Here is a 16,686-nt window from a genome sequence, read left to right as displayed (position 1 = left end):
AACATGTGGTGCTGCAGATGCTGACTTTGTGCAAACTGGGGAAAGGCAGCTTTTGACAGATTCTAAACTGCAGCAGTACACATGGGAAAAGATGCATTGAAATGCTGTGCCTTTGAAAAATAAAAAGGAGGAATTGTGCCTTACATTTAAAAAGCAAAGCCAAGTGACATTTACCTTTCACAAATAAAATGACATTTTAATGGAAAGGCTTACTTGTTGAGAAGTGAACAAGAATGTTCTATGGAACTGTGGCCTATGTGTGAATAATACCAAAAGTGAACTTATATCTGTCCAAACCGTATGTGATGAAAGATTGTATTATGCACAACATGCCCAGATGTAATGCTAATTGTTACATGTAAGCACATCTTGTTAGTTTAAAGCTGTATTTTCTGAAGTATGGATGCAGCTGGTGTTTTCCCCATTGAACTGAAAGGTCTGTGCCTTTGAACATTTGAACTCAAGACCTGTGGGAGGAAAGGAAGGCCTGGTACAGTTAGAAATCTGCAGAAATAACAGAGAATTAGATCAAAATTGTGGGAGCTGTAGATAACATGGCTAGCAGAAATGTCATTTTATTAAATCTAACTCAAATGAATTCCACTATATCCATTTAAATTGAATTGTGTGGGAAACTGCCTGCCTTAATCCTTCCTGTTAAATTGTGGGAATAGGGTGAAACTGTCTAGATCCTTAGCGCAGTGAATTGAAGTTAAATCAATGAATTCCCATAAGAAATTCACAGGATGAGTGTTGTTAGAGTTCAAAACTAACAAAGTTCATGGCCAGTGTTTTAGTGCTGGTATAGACAATAACGTACTTGGGTGACTCTACCTTTCTGATACCCCTGTTTTCTGTATAGAAGGGGGGTGTCCATAATCCAAAAATAACTAACCCTAAAACCCTGCCTGAGTGTGCAAAATTAAATTTCCAATTTCTTTACTTGTCTCCCAAATCAGAATCCCAAAGCCCTGCATTTTATGCAAACTAATAGCCCACAACGATGTTCCCATTGAGTTCCTTTCCAAAACCTTGCCTTTCAAATAAAAAGCCCAAAACATGTTTTTCATTGTGTCTAGTTCCCAAACCTTGCCTCTTTATAAAAAGCCAGAATGATTTTTCCATTGTTTTCCCATTCCCTGTACCTTGCCTCCAAACCAGAAGGGTCATATCAATTTGATGCCTGCGGGTGGGGGTTGCTGTGAGAAAAGAGCTTGATAAGAGACTAAGCAATCGCTGTGTGAGTTGTATTGTGTGTGGGTGAAATTGAAAAAAATATAATTTAATGTGATGACTGTCCATCTCTACATTTTACCTGTCAGTTGTAGTATCTGTAAGTCCATTAGAAATATAAGTCACTCAATTGGTACAAGTAATTTGAGATTGTGATATTGTGGTTTGCCACGGCGTTGGTGGCTGGTGGCTGTTTTTATTATTCTTTGTCAATTCTTAAATAAATATATGTTCTTACTATACACCGGCCTGGTTCATAGCTCATTGGGGGAAAGAGGTTATTGGTGGGACGGTGTGAGATAGGTTGGAGGCCTCACTGAAGTTGTATCTGTATAAGCACTTTGGTGCACGCCATCTTGCTTGGGGGGAAAGGAACTCCCTGAGTTGACAGTGACAGCCTAATAAATCATGACATGAAAGGGTGCTTGTACGTTGCTACTGGCACCCTTATTCCTGGACAGTCAAACTTGTAATGAGGCCCAGAGTCTGTATTTATAGGTATTGTTGACAATCTGATGATGGTGGTGGGAAAGCCCTGATTATATTACATAAATCTGTGGCATTGGTTTCTTCTGATTCCTGTAAATCAGATGGATATTCATTGCAGCGCATTGTTACGGCTATGTTATATTGTTATATGCTCATGTCTTGAATGTTGGACTCAGCCTATGAATCTGACACCCTTAGAATTCATACTTTGATATTTACTTTGCACAGAGCCTTGCACTACTTATTAATCTTCATGTTGCTCCACTTGGCTCTCTGATTGTGTTATATAGGCTTAATTTCTAAACCGAAACTCATCTGTTTAGGCACTGATCTGGGTACAGCTGCAGGCTAGAAAAAAAATACTGGGTGTCAAGACCAGGATGCAATGTCTGTAAGATCATGTCTTTTAGATGTGGACGGTCAGTTTGTTGTTGCCTTTTGCTCTCATGCAGGGCCTGCTTGCTCATAAAAACCGTCAATGCGCTCACAGAACATTACCATGTACAAAGGCGTACACAATTGCAGTATTTAGCTTTTCAAGAATTCTCTGATTCTACAAAAAGAGTAGGGGTATTTGTCACAGCACTGGCTATACTGACACTTTCATCTGCCGGCCAATCTCTAATGATCTGATAACTACCACTGTGAGAACGCAATGACTGTAGCAACCATTTTAGCAATCACGGAAGGGAATGGGAGGGGTCTTTATTCACCCTTACACTTTGGCAACTGAGGAGCAACGGCTGTTGCGTTCCATGGATATGAGTTACATTCTCCATCCATGGTGGTGAGGAGGTATGGGCTGTGAAATATAGGTCGCGCCCAGAGACATATATTTGAGGTATCGTTGACCCATGCGGGTGCTGTACTTTCTAGACATGCTGACAAAGCCTGAAATAGACAACAGGACTCCAGTGCCATAACTTTACAAGTGGGCGTGATAGCAACAGAAGAACATGATAATGTCATTCTCTTTTTATACATGAATCCCTCAGATAAAATATGGGAAAATATAGCGAGGAGTAGATCATCTATTCTGAAAGGTGTGTGGCTTGAACAAGTGACAGAGCTGAAGTGATCCGCTTATGCTCCAATTGGTGCAGGGGAGGTGAGTGCCATTCTAAGACAAATCCCTTGCCCAACTTCTGGTCCTATCAACAAGAAAAGTACCTTCAGATTGTAGATGGCAGTAGATTTCTCCTGTGATCATGTTTTAGCAGTTATAATCTGGTAATTTGATATTCATAGCTTGACAAATTAATGTATTCTAAATATATACGGACATTCTGTTTTACTGACTATAACTACTGCACACCCTTTCTTCTGGATCCATTTCTCTGGGTAAGCAGCTATGTTTGCTCAGATGTGATGTTTTGATTGAAAGTAATAACTAAATGCAGACATTTATTTTTGCGTTTCACAGGGCTCCAAGAGAATTCTGGCTCTGGGGATCACCGGTCCTGAAGGGCATGAGTTATGTCGCCCGGAAGAGGTGGAAGCAGAAGCCACGCAAAGAGCCATCACGATTGCATACACCGTGAACTGCCCTCTCTTTGTGGTTCATGTGATGAGCAAGTCTTCAGCCAAGATCATTGCCAACGCTCGGAGGCAAGGTGAGAAATACATGACACCTGAAATATAAGGTGTGAGTGAGGAATACATTCTTAAGAAGAAGACAAGCAAAGCTAATGTGGTGTCCATCAAGTTGGCCTGGCCATACTAATCACGTCCACATCTGAGTCTAAGGCCATTTCTTTGCAAACGCTCACATTGGATTGAATCGTGCACTACTCCTTGCAGTGTATTGGGGAGTACCTCAATGCATCCACTTATGAGCTTATTGCATTTGTCACGCAGCACATTTAAATACAAAAGACGATTCCCCAAACCATCATCTTTCAATAACTACCTTTATTTGTAGAGGTTGTTAAAGACTGATGACGAGCCCCAGAGAAGCTCAGCCAATAGTGTGCACACTCACCCTGTGGCTTCTAGACACATCACAAAGCCAAGCTGATAGGCAAGCCTCGTTCACCCCTGTTGGCCATGAGATATAAGCAGCAACCTTTCATGTGACTGTGTGTTTATCCTCACAGGGCCACACACTACTCTTCCATTCTGTAAGGGTGCAAAATAATAAGCCAACACAACCTTATGCGGTGGGTCTACTCAGCTGGTAATGGCCTGCCACCCACGTTAAGGGTCCTGAGTGAAGCCTTTAAGGGAGGCAGCGGCTGTAACTGCCCTCGGTCAGCCCACCCCTGAGGGTAACATCACTATTAGCACCCATGTAGCTTCCTACGTGGGTGCTAGAGGTGTTTAATTTTGAAAAATAATGTACCTTACCTTGTGGTGCTGAGACGTAGTTTGCAAAGTGTGTTTTCTATATTGATGACCGTGACATCGTCAATAAGGCAATGGACTTTAGAGACTAATGCGCTGTGCCGTAAAGTAAGGTACGTTTATATTCTTCTTATATCAAACACCATTCGCACCGCATAAGAATTACACAGTTGCTAAGAGGTGAAGGGGGAGCGGGGTAGGGAAGGAAGAGTGGGGAAGGGAAAGGGGTGCTGACCAGCAGCACCCAGGTTTCTCAAAATGCAGTCTTATATTGGAGAATAAGTTCTGAGCTTGCTCATTCACCAGTGCCCCCTTCCAATAGTACTAGAACCCTGGAAGAGGGGGCACTGGTGAATCAGCAAGCTCAGAACGTATGACCCTACGAGGAAATTAACAATAATTAAAACAAAAAAGCCAAAATAAAAATGATTAGAAATACATTGAGTGCAAGTAGGGAAGCACCCATTCATGAGCAAGAGTAGTAGCCTGTCGGTATAAATAAATCAGACTGCCCTAGACTGCAAATTATACAAAATAGTGTGGTGCGGGTCATTACTATCCTCAATAGGAGAGACCATCCTAGACGCAACTTGCACTGGCTCCCTATAGAGGCCTAGATTGAATTCTGCGCACTATTGATCACCCACAAATGTTTGGTGTGTTCTAGCCCTTCATAGGGGATGTCAAACAGTACGGTGCTGTTAGCCTCTGCCTGTTTATATAATCTTAAACTGTGTGCTTTTTTAAATTTCCTTTTAGGTAACAACCTTTACTCGCTGCCATGGCTCATGACTGGGCATTTCCCCACTTTCACTCAATTTATTTTAATCATTTTTATTTTGGCTGTCTTGTTTTAATTATTGTCAATTTCCTCATAGGGTTAGACCCTCTAACTGAGGGTGCTTGGCCTCAGGGCACTCCAAGGCTCAGCTCGGGCCTTGCCGGTGTCTTTCCTTTCTTACTGCATGCACGGGCTTACCACAGTCTGTCTTCACTGCTCATCACTCTAGCCAGCAGATTGGCTAAGATGATATTACACACCATATGACAGGCACTGCGTGCCAACAGTGCAGTTGTCGAGTGCAGTGAGAGTTGACCTCCTGCCCTGAAGTCGCACCAAAGTGAAGCCCATCCGTGTCTGTCCGGGCTGGGCGGGCTGACAAGTCAATTCCTGCTGACAATGGCACCATAGGGCACCATATTTCCTGATAGTTTTGATTATGTTTGGGAGATGCTACATCCGACTTCCATGACCGTAAATCCTCTTCTGAATGTGCTCCTCCTGAATACCCGGTCGTAGAAGGCTTGTGCGGCTTCTAACAACAAATGATTATCTAAGCGAACACCTGATTTTTTGGGTTTAACAGAAATGTGGTTCTCAGATGCTTTGGCCTTCACACTCAATGCGGCTCTCCCTGAAGGCTACAGCATTGTCCACTTAGATAGAGCAGCACCGCACCCCGAAGGGGCCGTTTCTATTACTGTGAAGGCACCTCTGACTCTCATTCAAATCCCCGCACTGCATCATATTAAGATGGAAGTGCTTTTGGTACGATTACAAGGTCCTAACATCCAGGCCCTCCATCTTCTCATAGTGTACCGCCCTCCTGGCAACCTACTCAGATTTTATGGATCCGTTTCTGGACTACATTGGAGGTCTTCAACTGAAGTTTTTGAACTTATTGATTATGTGGACTTTAACATCAGGCTTAACCATCCTCTAGCCGCGGGCCCTGCCCAGTTCCTTGATTCTATGTCTGACTTGGTACTGCATCTGTGCATTTTGCAGCCCACTCATCTACATGGTGGCATTCTTGATCTTGTATTCACTAGTGGTGACTCATTGATCTCCGTAGTCCAGTGATCTGGTCTGATCACTATTTTATACCTTTTCGTATTATGGATCCCATATGTTTTGAGCCACCTTGCCCAACTGCCATCTTGCACTGCAACTGGCGGGGAGCCAATTGGAAGCTGATTGTGACATCTATTCCCGAAAAGTGTATTTCAACTCCTGTGCTTAATCTATCTGTTTTGACTCTTCAGCAAGTAGCGGACACAGTTGCTCCCCTTAAGTTCATTTTTCCACGTCAGCGCCCTTCCACGCCGTGTTTCTCGGCAGAGCTGAAAGCAGCCCGCCTGGAGGTAGGACAGGTGGAGCGGAAATGGCATAGGTCCTATGGTGCAACAGAGACAAATTGTTTTCAGAAATTAACATGTAGCTATCATATGGCTATTAAATTGGCCAAGCAAGCCTTTTTTACGGGCAGAGCTATGTCTGCTGTTAATCAGTCTAAGGAGCTATTCTCAGTGTTAAAATATTTTATTTCCACTGATCGCATTTCACCTAAGATAGTGCATTCACAGAGTTTGTGTGATTCCTTGGCAGACTTTGTTATCACTAAGGTCACGGGTATTCATAACCCGTGACCTTAGTGATAACAATACACATGAACTCTTTAAAAAACGGTATGCATTAGTCCAGATAAGATAGGCATAGCACTACAGACCTGTTTTTACCAAATTTATTTTCTGTGGAGAATATGCTTAGTGCAATCTCTAAACTAAAATATGCAGCCCCTTCGGACACCTTGCCAGTCGCTATTTTGAAGCAAATTATCCCTGAGATAAGCACCTGGGCAACGTTCACGGTTAATTACTCTTTTCAGGAGGGTACTATTCCCCTAGAGCTTGAACAAGCCATGGTTCTTCCACTCTTAAAATAATCCTCACTTGACCCTGCAGTTCCAGCTAACTATCAGCCTATTTCACTCCTTCCTTTTTTCATGAAGCTGCTTGAATCTTCAGTGGATTCTCTTCTATCTGCTTTTCTTGAACACTCCAACGGTCTTGATCCTTTTCAGTCTGGGTTTTGACCGGGATGGGGTACTGGTACTGTCCTGGTGGCGGCAATGGATGATCTTACCATGTTGCCAGATCAGGGTGGAGTGGGTGCCCTTATATTGTTAAATCTCTTGGCGGCCTTCGACACTGTCGACCACTCCATCCTGTTGTCTCACCTAGCCACAGTAGGCCTCTCGGGAACTTTCCTGGCGTGGTTTTCTTCTTTTCTAGCTGACCAGGCCCATCAATCTCTCTCTCCCCTTTCCTCTCACCCCCTCATGCACTTTCCTGTGGTGTCACCCAAGGGTCTGCCTTGTCCCCGATGTTATTCAATATCTACATTCAGCCCCTGGTTGCTCTCATTTACTCTCGCTGCTTCAGGTGCTACGCCTACGCGGTCGACACCCGGATTTGTGTACATTTAGACCTCAACCTATCTAGGGTGTCGGCAGACCTATGCGAGTGCCTTACAGCCGCTACGGACTGGATGGAGAACAAACTGAATAGGCAACACAAGAAAGGAGGAGCCCAGACCACCCCACCCTTGCACACGTAGGTAGGTGAACCAAGGACTTTGGTCAAACACTGAAGGACATTACTCAACCGTAAGCGTGGTTAGAACATGTTAAAAACATTTTATTTAGAAAACAGCATTGCAGTGTCAAAGATCAGAGAAAAAACATATGAACATATAACCTTCATAGACTAGAGAGACTGTGGTACACAAAAAAAAAACATAGTAAATGGCAAAACTAAGGTACTTATGCAGTAACAAATAGGACATATTACATATATTAAAGTGATGTTAGTAACAGTTTGAATTACGATTCACTGTAAGTGTTAACACATTAAGTGTTTCTAGCTAGGAAGGGGGAACTGTATCTTGCATCAGTTCATTAGGTGGTATGACCCTCCAAGCCGTCATCAGGACACACTGACCCAAGACTATCAGCTGAAATTGATAGCCTTATGTCTCACTTATGGCTGCAGGGGTGGATCAATGAAGACGAAAAATCTTTTTTGGTTATAAACTTCCAACTATCCTGGCATTTTATTGATTACCTAAGGTCCACAAGAATGAAAACTGCCCTCCAGGCAGACCTATAATCTCATAAATGTGTTCTATTCTCAAATCTTTGTCTTTATATGCTGGCCTGTTCCTAAGACCATTTGTGCGTAAGATGAAATCCTTTGTTCATGACACCACATCTATGATAAAGATTTTAGACCAACTCTCCATCGAAAGACACAACATACTTGCCACTCTTGATGTCGAAGCACTATACACCAGCATACCACAGATGGCAAGTATCGAAGAGATGTGTCAATACCTGGAGAAAAGATCAGACCGCTCAGTACCGTCTCATTCTCGAATGTATCCGTTTGGCACTCACCTAAATCTTTTTCATGATCGAAGGCATGTTTAACAACCAGTGCCACGGCACAAGTATGGGTGCTACTTTTGCTCCAGGCTTAGCCAATATATATATGGACCACCTTGAGTAGAAAACTGTCTTTAACGATATTGTGTGTATGTCTGCATCCAGGTCATATGGTGCACATAACAAATATATTAAAGTAAAGTAAATACAATCCTACATGAATTCTCAATTTCTGAACATCCCTAATGAGGAATCACTTAGTTCAATTCACTGAAAAGAAAAGTTCTCTCAAGTTATCACATCTTCTAGACATTTGCAAATATGTTAGTGTTTAATTAATTGAAGATCTCAGCCCACCTATTTTTATTGCATTGGCTATCAGCTATAAGTGCTCACCGACAGTCAGCTGAAGAAGCCTAGTGGTGGTGTAGACATTGTTGCTTTCTTACCCCATTGATGGGCCTCGCATAGAGGTACATTGTCATGACAATGATGTACACCCTCTCTAGGTGCTGATAAGAGGCTGGTATTTAGTGACCTTTGCATAGCTGCCTTATCTGCTGCACTCCTACAACCTGTTCCGTACAAGAAAAGGATAACTTCAGCTTTTAGAATTGTTAAAGGATGACCAAAGCGTCTTAGATTGGGAGACAATCGGGGTCATTATGAGTATGGTGGTAGCCACGGAGCAATTATCTCCATGGCTGCCTCCCATACCGTGACCGTGTCCGGTTTGGTGCAATGGGGATTTACCGGTCTAGTCTGACCCTGGCGGGACTGGTAAGTCCCCATTGGACCAACCATTCCCCATTCCCATATGAGCCCCCATAGGGCTCAATGGGGAAGGCGCTATTTACGGGCCTGTTAATGGCAGGCCCGTAATTAGCGGTCTGGTCCCCTAACGGGGCCCGTAAGAGACGTGTGGTCTGACCACACGTCCCTTGCGGTTCCCGTTAGGGGACCTCGGAATCAGGCGGAAGGGGATTACCGGCACCGGTCTCCTTACCGGTGCCCGTTATCCCCTACCACCCGACTCGGAATGATGCCCAATATCCTGGCTCTGGACCTTTAAGGCTTGTTGCATTCCCACCTCTTGTCTCACATCCCTACCCCCAAGGCAGGAACAAACCCCCTCCTTACATTGCATTGTACTTGTAATTTGTATAGGGCTTTTTACCATTATTACAGTCTCAGCGCACTGTTCGTTGGAATGTCCTCGGAGGACTGAAGTCCAGAGTGTTGGAGATCATGGAGTATGATTGGACTGCACGTGTGCATTTGGCCAAAAAAGGCTTAAGTGAGCAGGCCAGGCTCTGGCAGAGCGCTACCCATGCAGTCAGGCATGTGGATGGGTGCTGAAAGGAGTCGGTAGAGGGCATGTGTGCCAGAGACTTGCTATGTGTTCAGCGTGCCTGAAATTGTCATAGGTCTGTGCTGCAATCTGCTGTCAGAGGTGTTGAGGCATAGTCTGGTGTAAGTAGGCAGAGAATTTTGTGAACAGCACAACCAAATTTAGTCATAGACTAATACTGATATACTGATTTCTGCGGGTAGCCATGCCTGTGGCCAGTGTCCACCTGAGTGGTGTGTTATACATACCTTGCCGAAATCGATGGCGCTTTGTTATTTGGGCACCCGCTCAGGTAATTGGATCTTCTGTCAGTTCTTGCGTCTGCGATGAAATGGTTAGCAACAGCGACAGTCTATGCTCCAACTATTTTTCACAAGAGGCGCACAGGTTGTAGTTCCAGATTCTTCTAGGCAGATAGGGTGGCGAGTCTACCCAAATATTGAACCTTTACTGAAAATATTTAGAAGTAACCTTCAACATGGGTGGCCCATCCGATGGTTCATACATGTGCAATACCAGCCCATCCCCCATTCCTTCCAGAGCAATGAAGGGCTGGTTCTTGGTTGCCCTCCCATATTATTGCATGGGGGACCCCCACCTGGCCTACTGGTTCAGGACATGGCATGGCTGCACAACCTCCCATGACAATTCCCAGCAGTGCATCCCAATCTGTCCAATTGAGAATGTGGTGGTTCTACCATACTGCTGTACTTCTACCACTATGTTTGCGATTTGCTTTTTTTCCCATACATGCCAGGTGCAGTGATTTATCAATCCTTTGATATTTCGTATTTGAAGGCTGCGATTCAGCTAGTGGTGCTTTTGGGGAACAGGGTCATGATAGGAGTATGATAGTGTGTGTGTGTGTGTGTGTGTGTGGTCCGGGCTGCCGTGAAGGCAGCCAGCGCTGCCAGGTGCTTGGAGGTCGGTGTTGCCTTGAATGCAACCGACACTGTCAGGAAATTAATGTTCATATGGCCGGATCAGAGATTTGATGTTTATGGGGCAGTTTCAGGATAATGAGGTAAATAGCTAGGTGTTGGGGTCTTTTTTGAAGGAGAAGTAGTTTTCGGTGGGCGGATGTGCAGCAGAAGATTGTTCCAGATGGTGGGAGCTAGGCTAGAGAAAGCCGAGCCACGAACTCTGGTGGAGTGGTGAGGTGGAATAGCGGGGAGGATAGCTGAGCCCGAGCAGAGGTTTCTGGGGGGCTGGTAGTTGATGATTTTGTTCTGAAGGAATTCAGATCCTGTATTATGGAGGGATCAGTGTGTGTGCTCTTCGACTAACAGGGATCCAGTGCAATATTCTGAGTGCGTGGATGATGTGTTCTCTGGCTGAGGGGGCAATGCACAGTCTGGTGGCTGCGTTTTGATTCATTGAGGTCTCTTGAGCTGGTGTGCAAGGACACCAAGATAGAGGGAGTTGGCTTAGCCAAAGCGAGAGATGATGATGGCCAGTATCGCAGAGACTCTTTGAGGTTCGGAGAGGTAGGGAAAGATTTGTTTTGGGATGTGTAATGGAAGTGGCTGATTCTGAATTGATGTGCTTGGAGTGAGATAGGTCTGCGCACATGGTGCATCTAAAATGTCTAACACAGGTTCATGCAGCAGGTAGGGCTCCAAGGGCAACTGGCCATTGTTAAAGTTTGGGGTTCAGAGCAGTCTTGCTGCATATGAGGATTTCTGATTTGCCTGGATTGAGGATTAAGTGGTTGTCAGTCATCCAATGGTTGATATCCGAGAGACAAGAGGCGAGGTTGGGAGGTGGGACTGTTGGGGATTTTGAAAATTATATGGGTGTCGTATGCGTAGTTATAGCAGATAAAGTTGAGTGAGCAGGCCATGGGGTTAGGTAGAGGTTGAAGAGGAGGGGTGAACGGGAGGCTCCTTGTGGCACTCCTTTTGTAACTGGGCATGGGTCAGAGGATAAAGGAGGGAGGAGAACGATTTGTGAGTGGTTGGAAATAAAAGAGGGGATCCAATTAAGGGTAAAGTCTTTGATGCCTAGGGTGAGGAGCCTGTTCCTGAGTATTGTGTGGTCGATGTATTAAAAGCCACCGACAGATCCAGGAGGATGAGAGCAACACACTGTTTTTTCTGAATCAGCAGTTCTTTTTAGGTCATCCCAGATGGAGACCAGAGATGATTCCATTCCACAGAGGGGTCGGAACCCCGGTTAGCCTGGGTTGCGGAGTGTATTGGCTTCTATGAATTTGCTTATATGCTGTGCGGTCAACTACTTTAACAATAAAGCGGGTATTGGTGATTGAGGAGTAGCTTGATGGAGAGAGTGGGTCGAGGCTGTTTTTTTTAGGAGCAATTTGAAATTAGAGATTTTGAAGGCCTCTGGGAAGGTGCCTGGTGAGAGCAAATTATTTACGATGGAGCAGGGTACCCTGCCAGCACAGGTGGAGGTAAGGATCTTTTTTTAGAAGGCGTGGTGGGCAAGGATCTCCAGGTGAGCCTGAGAGTCGGCTAAGCACTAGTAAGTTGTAGAAATAGGCTGGAGAAAGAGGAGTGAAAGAAGAGAAATTAGGTCGGCAGTGCGAGTTAGAGTTTGGGTTTGAGAGAGGTCCGGATTTTGACATCGGGATCCAAGCTAGTTTTGTGGTGATGGTATGGTGGCTTTCAAGCGCAATGTTATGAAAGTGGTTGGAAAGTTAATTACAGAGAGCTTGTGTGTTTGAGGCGTTTGAGGCGTCATGGGGGGGAGGAGGCAACTAAGGGAATTGAATTCCCCTAGGATTTTGTGGAGTTCCTTGCGTGGAGTTGTGTAGTTGGAGATTCTCTTTTCATAGTGTTTTTTTTTTTTTTTTGCTTTCGTGATGTTGTACAAGTAGGCCCTGTTCATTCTTGCAAGGGCTGTTTTGTTTAGAAGGGTGGTGGCGGACCTCCAGGCTCGCTATAGGCAATGCATGAGGGTTTTGAGAGCTTTGAGGGAAGGGGTGTACCACTTTCTGTGTGGGGTCGATCATCGGGAGGCGTGACGGAATGGTGTGAGGTGGTCATTCCTTCACGGAGTGATTGGTCAAAGAGATTGATGGAGGGGTGTCCTTCCTTGCGAGAGAGACCCAGTAGTGTATGAAGTAGGGAATTAGCCAGTTCTGGATGAATAATGATTTTATTCCAGAGAGATAGGGTGGCTGCGGCGGTTGGGGGAGTGTTTGAACGAAGTGGTCGGGCGGGAGAGAGGTATTGAAGTAAGAAAGGTGTAGGATGGTGATCAATCCAGATGAGGGGGCGAGGCGGGATAGAGAAGATTTGGCCCGATATGCAGAAAAGTGTATCTACGGTGCGTCCTGCAATGTGGGTCAGGTGCGAATCATATATTACCCTCAACATCACATACAACACTCTGTTTCTCATAAGAGAGGTTTGTGCTACATAAAACCCCATATACAAATACAAATACAATACAGGGAAAAATGAAATCCCACACTGCAATCCAAAATGGCTACAATGAACCATATGATTTATATGCAGATCTGTGCAGCCTTTTGAACCCACAAAAAGCAGTGCAGCAGACCAACACCTTCATGTACTGTTTCGCATGGGCGTAGGACATGGGGAGGGGTAAGGGGGACAAAGCCTCCACAGTTTTAGGTGGGGGGATATAATGACATTTATCCCCCCACTATCGGAAGCAAGGCGAGGAGCAGGGGTTTAATTTTAGCAACGCTGCCTGTATTAACTTAAAATCAGGGCTGGACCTGGACACTGTATGAGCGGATGTTCGCTCGGCTTTGCTCATACAGTGTCTCTTGCTCAAAGACAGTCACACTGGCTGGCTGTATGTGGCTGACTTCCTGGTGCACCGGTCCGGACCATGCACATAATTGTTTTCTATCTGCCTGCGCTCCTGCGGTTTTTCTGCTTGTGAGCATAACATTTCCCACCTCTTTGATTGGATGAAATGCTAGGCATCTTGCGTAATGGGCAGGCTGGACGTGGCACCTACACCTAATGCAGTCCGGCATTGATGGCGAAATAAATGATTTTCTATAGCGCGCAGACAACTGAGCTCGTAGTTTTGAAAGTATGAACCATTGCTGTTGAAATTACATACAAACAACTTTATCCAGCTTCAGTCTACCTCTCGATTGACAATGTGTGAAATCCCTAACTCTTATATAATGTTGATGTCCTTTTGATGCTGCATGCTTTGAGAGAGACTTTATACAGACGGATCATAATAATAATTTGCATTTATATATCGCTACAAACCCTCAGGCTTCTGAGAGCTGCCCATTATTAGCCACAGTGTCTGGTGCTCATGTATCGACTTGGAAGGATGAAAGGCTGAGTTTGGCCCTGTTGGGATTCGAACCTGCATCAGTAGGCTCTGCATGGATGTCAAAGCGAGCACTCTACTCGCTGTGCTATCGGACCAGCATTTTGCTTAATGGGCAGGCTGGAGGTGATCCCTATATCTAAAGCAGTCCAGGCCTTGATGGGCAAATAAATGATTTTTTATGGAGCGCAGACCACTGAGCTCGTAGTTTTGAAAGTATGAACCATTACAGTTGGAATTGCATTTAATCAACTTTATCATAGTACCTGATCGTTGTGAGGCAAGCTAAGCAACATTATTAACAATTAGTACCAGGCGAGAGTCAAGCAGAATGCAACACGCATTGTGATTGGCTCTCACCGGGTCCTTATCCGGCCGAGAATCCTTCGATTCTTGGCCGGGATTCCAGTCGCCTTGTCCTCGGCGTTGGGCATCGCAGCCCCTCAGCCAATGAGGAGGCTCGAAGCGGGGCCATCCCCTCTCCGAGCCTCCCCGCGGCTGAGAGGCTGCCTTTGCAGTGTGGAGACTCGGAGTGGGTGGGGCCATCGCCGCTCTGTGCCTCCACACGGCTGGAGGCTTCCATCGTCCCCCACCGGGGACGCAGGTACGTTATTTTTTTTTTTTTCTTCCCCTCCCTCCCAACCCCACTTACCATCTGCTTCATTTTGTTTCGGGAGCGGACACGCTGGGAACACTTCTGTTCCCAGCACGTCCGCTCCCGATGGGCGCCATGGAAAGAGAAAATGGACTCTGTTTTCCCTTTCCCGGCGGCAGCTTTTCAGGACAGAAAAAATTGCTTTTAGTGCCCCGGTCACGCAGATATTGAGGGCTGGGGTACTAATAGCAATATGACCCTCGCGGCGGGGGCATTACCTGAGTAAGTAATGCCCCCGCCGCTCTGGTCATATTGCTTGATTCGTTTTGGGCTCGTATTTGATTTCAGTGTACACTCACTGCATTTTGTTAAGTTTTAGCCTGAAGATGCCTCTGCTGGTGAGCGGCCATCCATTACCATCACAATGCTTTCCTGACAGCAGTGGACAGAAGCGATGGGCTTGCAATTACAGGTACATATTTCACACTAGTCGTTAAAGCTGCATTGCCTGGTTAAAATCATTGTTATGTGCTCTTGGAAGGCATAAATGGGCTGAATGGGGGGGCATCTGCGCCCGGCTGTCACCGCACACGAAACGAGTGCTGCTCCTTCGCTGCAGCGATGTTAGGGAGAGTTTTCAGAAATGTGTTACTTCCCTTCTATTTTAGAGACCCCCAGCTCTTTTGCTGGACTTTGGGACTCCTTCATTTTAACCTTGGAGTGAGCTCTTTTTCTCACTCACTCATGCGTTATTTGATTTGGATTCGGTATTCTCTTTGTTTTTGGAGTCTGACAAACTCCATAGGCAACACTTTTTTGTATTGTGACACACAGCACCTTCAGTGCAGTGTCACAGAGAAGTCCTTTGGATTTATCTAAAGGTTTAAATACCTTTTCTTAGATAAAATACTATTTCCAAGAGCAGTAAAGTGAAATTTACTTTACTTACCATGTGTTACTTTGTAGACCCAGCGCACACCATCTTACGTGGACTTTTGGAGGGGTTACTCAGTATCCCCTTTGTCTATTTTCTCATCTAACATTTTTATGTTACCCTTTCTACAATTAATGGCTGGTGGCAGTGGTTTATTTTTCCTACCATTGTGTGTTTTTACCGCAGGCTGAATCCTCAGCTGCAGTATTGCACCCATGGGTGCCCATTTTGTCAAAATAGCCCTGGTATTCTTTTTTCGCCATTTCTTGTTGGAAAGGTCCTTCTTGAGGTTTGGTCCCTTTGTTTGTTTTGTCTTTGGGGGGATTCACTGGTGAAGCCCGCCTCTGGCTCCAGCGTGTCTGGCTATGGCAGGAAGCAAGGGAGGTGCCCAAAACTCCCTGTGCTTAATCTCCTTTGTTACTAGAATGCACCCAACGGTGATTGGCTGGCTGGCTGTCCTTGGAGGACAGCCACCCTGCTGTGTGAGTGACAGCTAGGCTGCAAATAAATGGGAGGAACTGTTGGTTTGCACGGTGAAGCCCTGCTGCATTGCTGCATTGCTGAACCTCTGAATTCTGATTGACTAGCGAAGCCCTGCATAGGACGTCTTCTCCCCTTGAGTTGGTGACCCAAGACGAACTTGCCTGGAAACCCTCAGCCTGCTGACTACTTATTTGCGGATGCTGGAACCGAGTGCCAGGGGACAGAACCGCCAGAAACGGGTTTATGATTTTTAAGTCAGACCTGAGCTCAAGGATGATCCTCCGGACTCCCCCGAAGCAGGACTTCCCAAGACTGAGCCACCCCAACAGAGTGCTGGACCCCAGAAGAGAAGGAAGTCCACAAGGTGTCCAAGAACTGCAGTGGTGCTATTTGCGAGTAGCTGAAACCGTGAAGTGCAGCTGATCTGAATTGCGCCCATTGTTGTCACCGACCTTCGAACCATAGTGCAGGAGCCCCCAGATGTCCTCCCTTTTGTCCCCATGACTGAGGCCCAGAAACAACAAGATCTTCAGGAGCTACAACAGGAACAGAAGCCAGCTAGAACATTTTCTTCAGACTCAAGGTACTGTTAACTAGGGGTACTTATCTCTTGTTGTGTGTAGCTTTCAGTTGAGACTTGCATTTGCTGCCTTTTGCAGAGTTGCTTGCAGCTTTGTCCTTCACAAGCCTCCCAGCTTGTGGCCCAACAGTAAAATCTTTTGCAACAAACTGTCTTTAACAT

The 16,686-nt window shown here is 45.4% G+C and overlaps 1 protein-coding gene across 1 annotated transcript in view; it reads left to right on the top strand.

Moving 5' to 3' along the window:
• Window positions 1-16,686, top strand: part of DPYS (dihydropyrimidinase) — a 432,875-nt gene that overhangs the window by 215,571 nt on the left and 200,618 nt on the right. Inside the window, exon 4 of the mRNA XM_069621489.1 lies at window positions 3,146-3,335. Coding sequence (XP_069477590.1) covers window positions 3,146-3,335 — 190 coding nt within the window. The remainder of the gene's footprint in view (window positions 1-3,145; window positions 3,336-16,686) is intronic.

Source organism: Ambystoma mexicanum, chromosome 5q, assembly GCF_040938575.1.
Source record: "Ambystoma mexicanum isolate Mex_15411 chromosome 5q, UKY_AmexF1_1, whole genome shotgun sequence".
Lineage (NCBI taxonomy): Eukaryota > Metazoa > Chordata > Amphibia > Caudata > Ambystomatidae > Ambystoma > Ambystoma mexicanum.
Note: the sequence above shows the minus strand (reverse complement) of the source record. Positions and strands in the feature narration are given on the sequence as shown.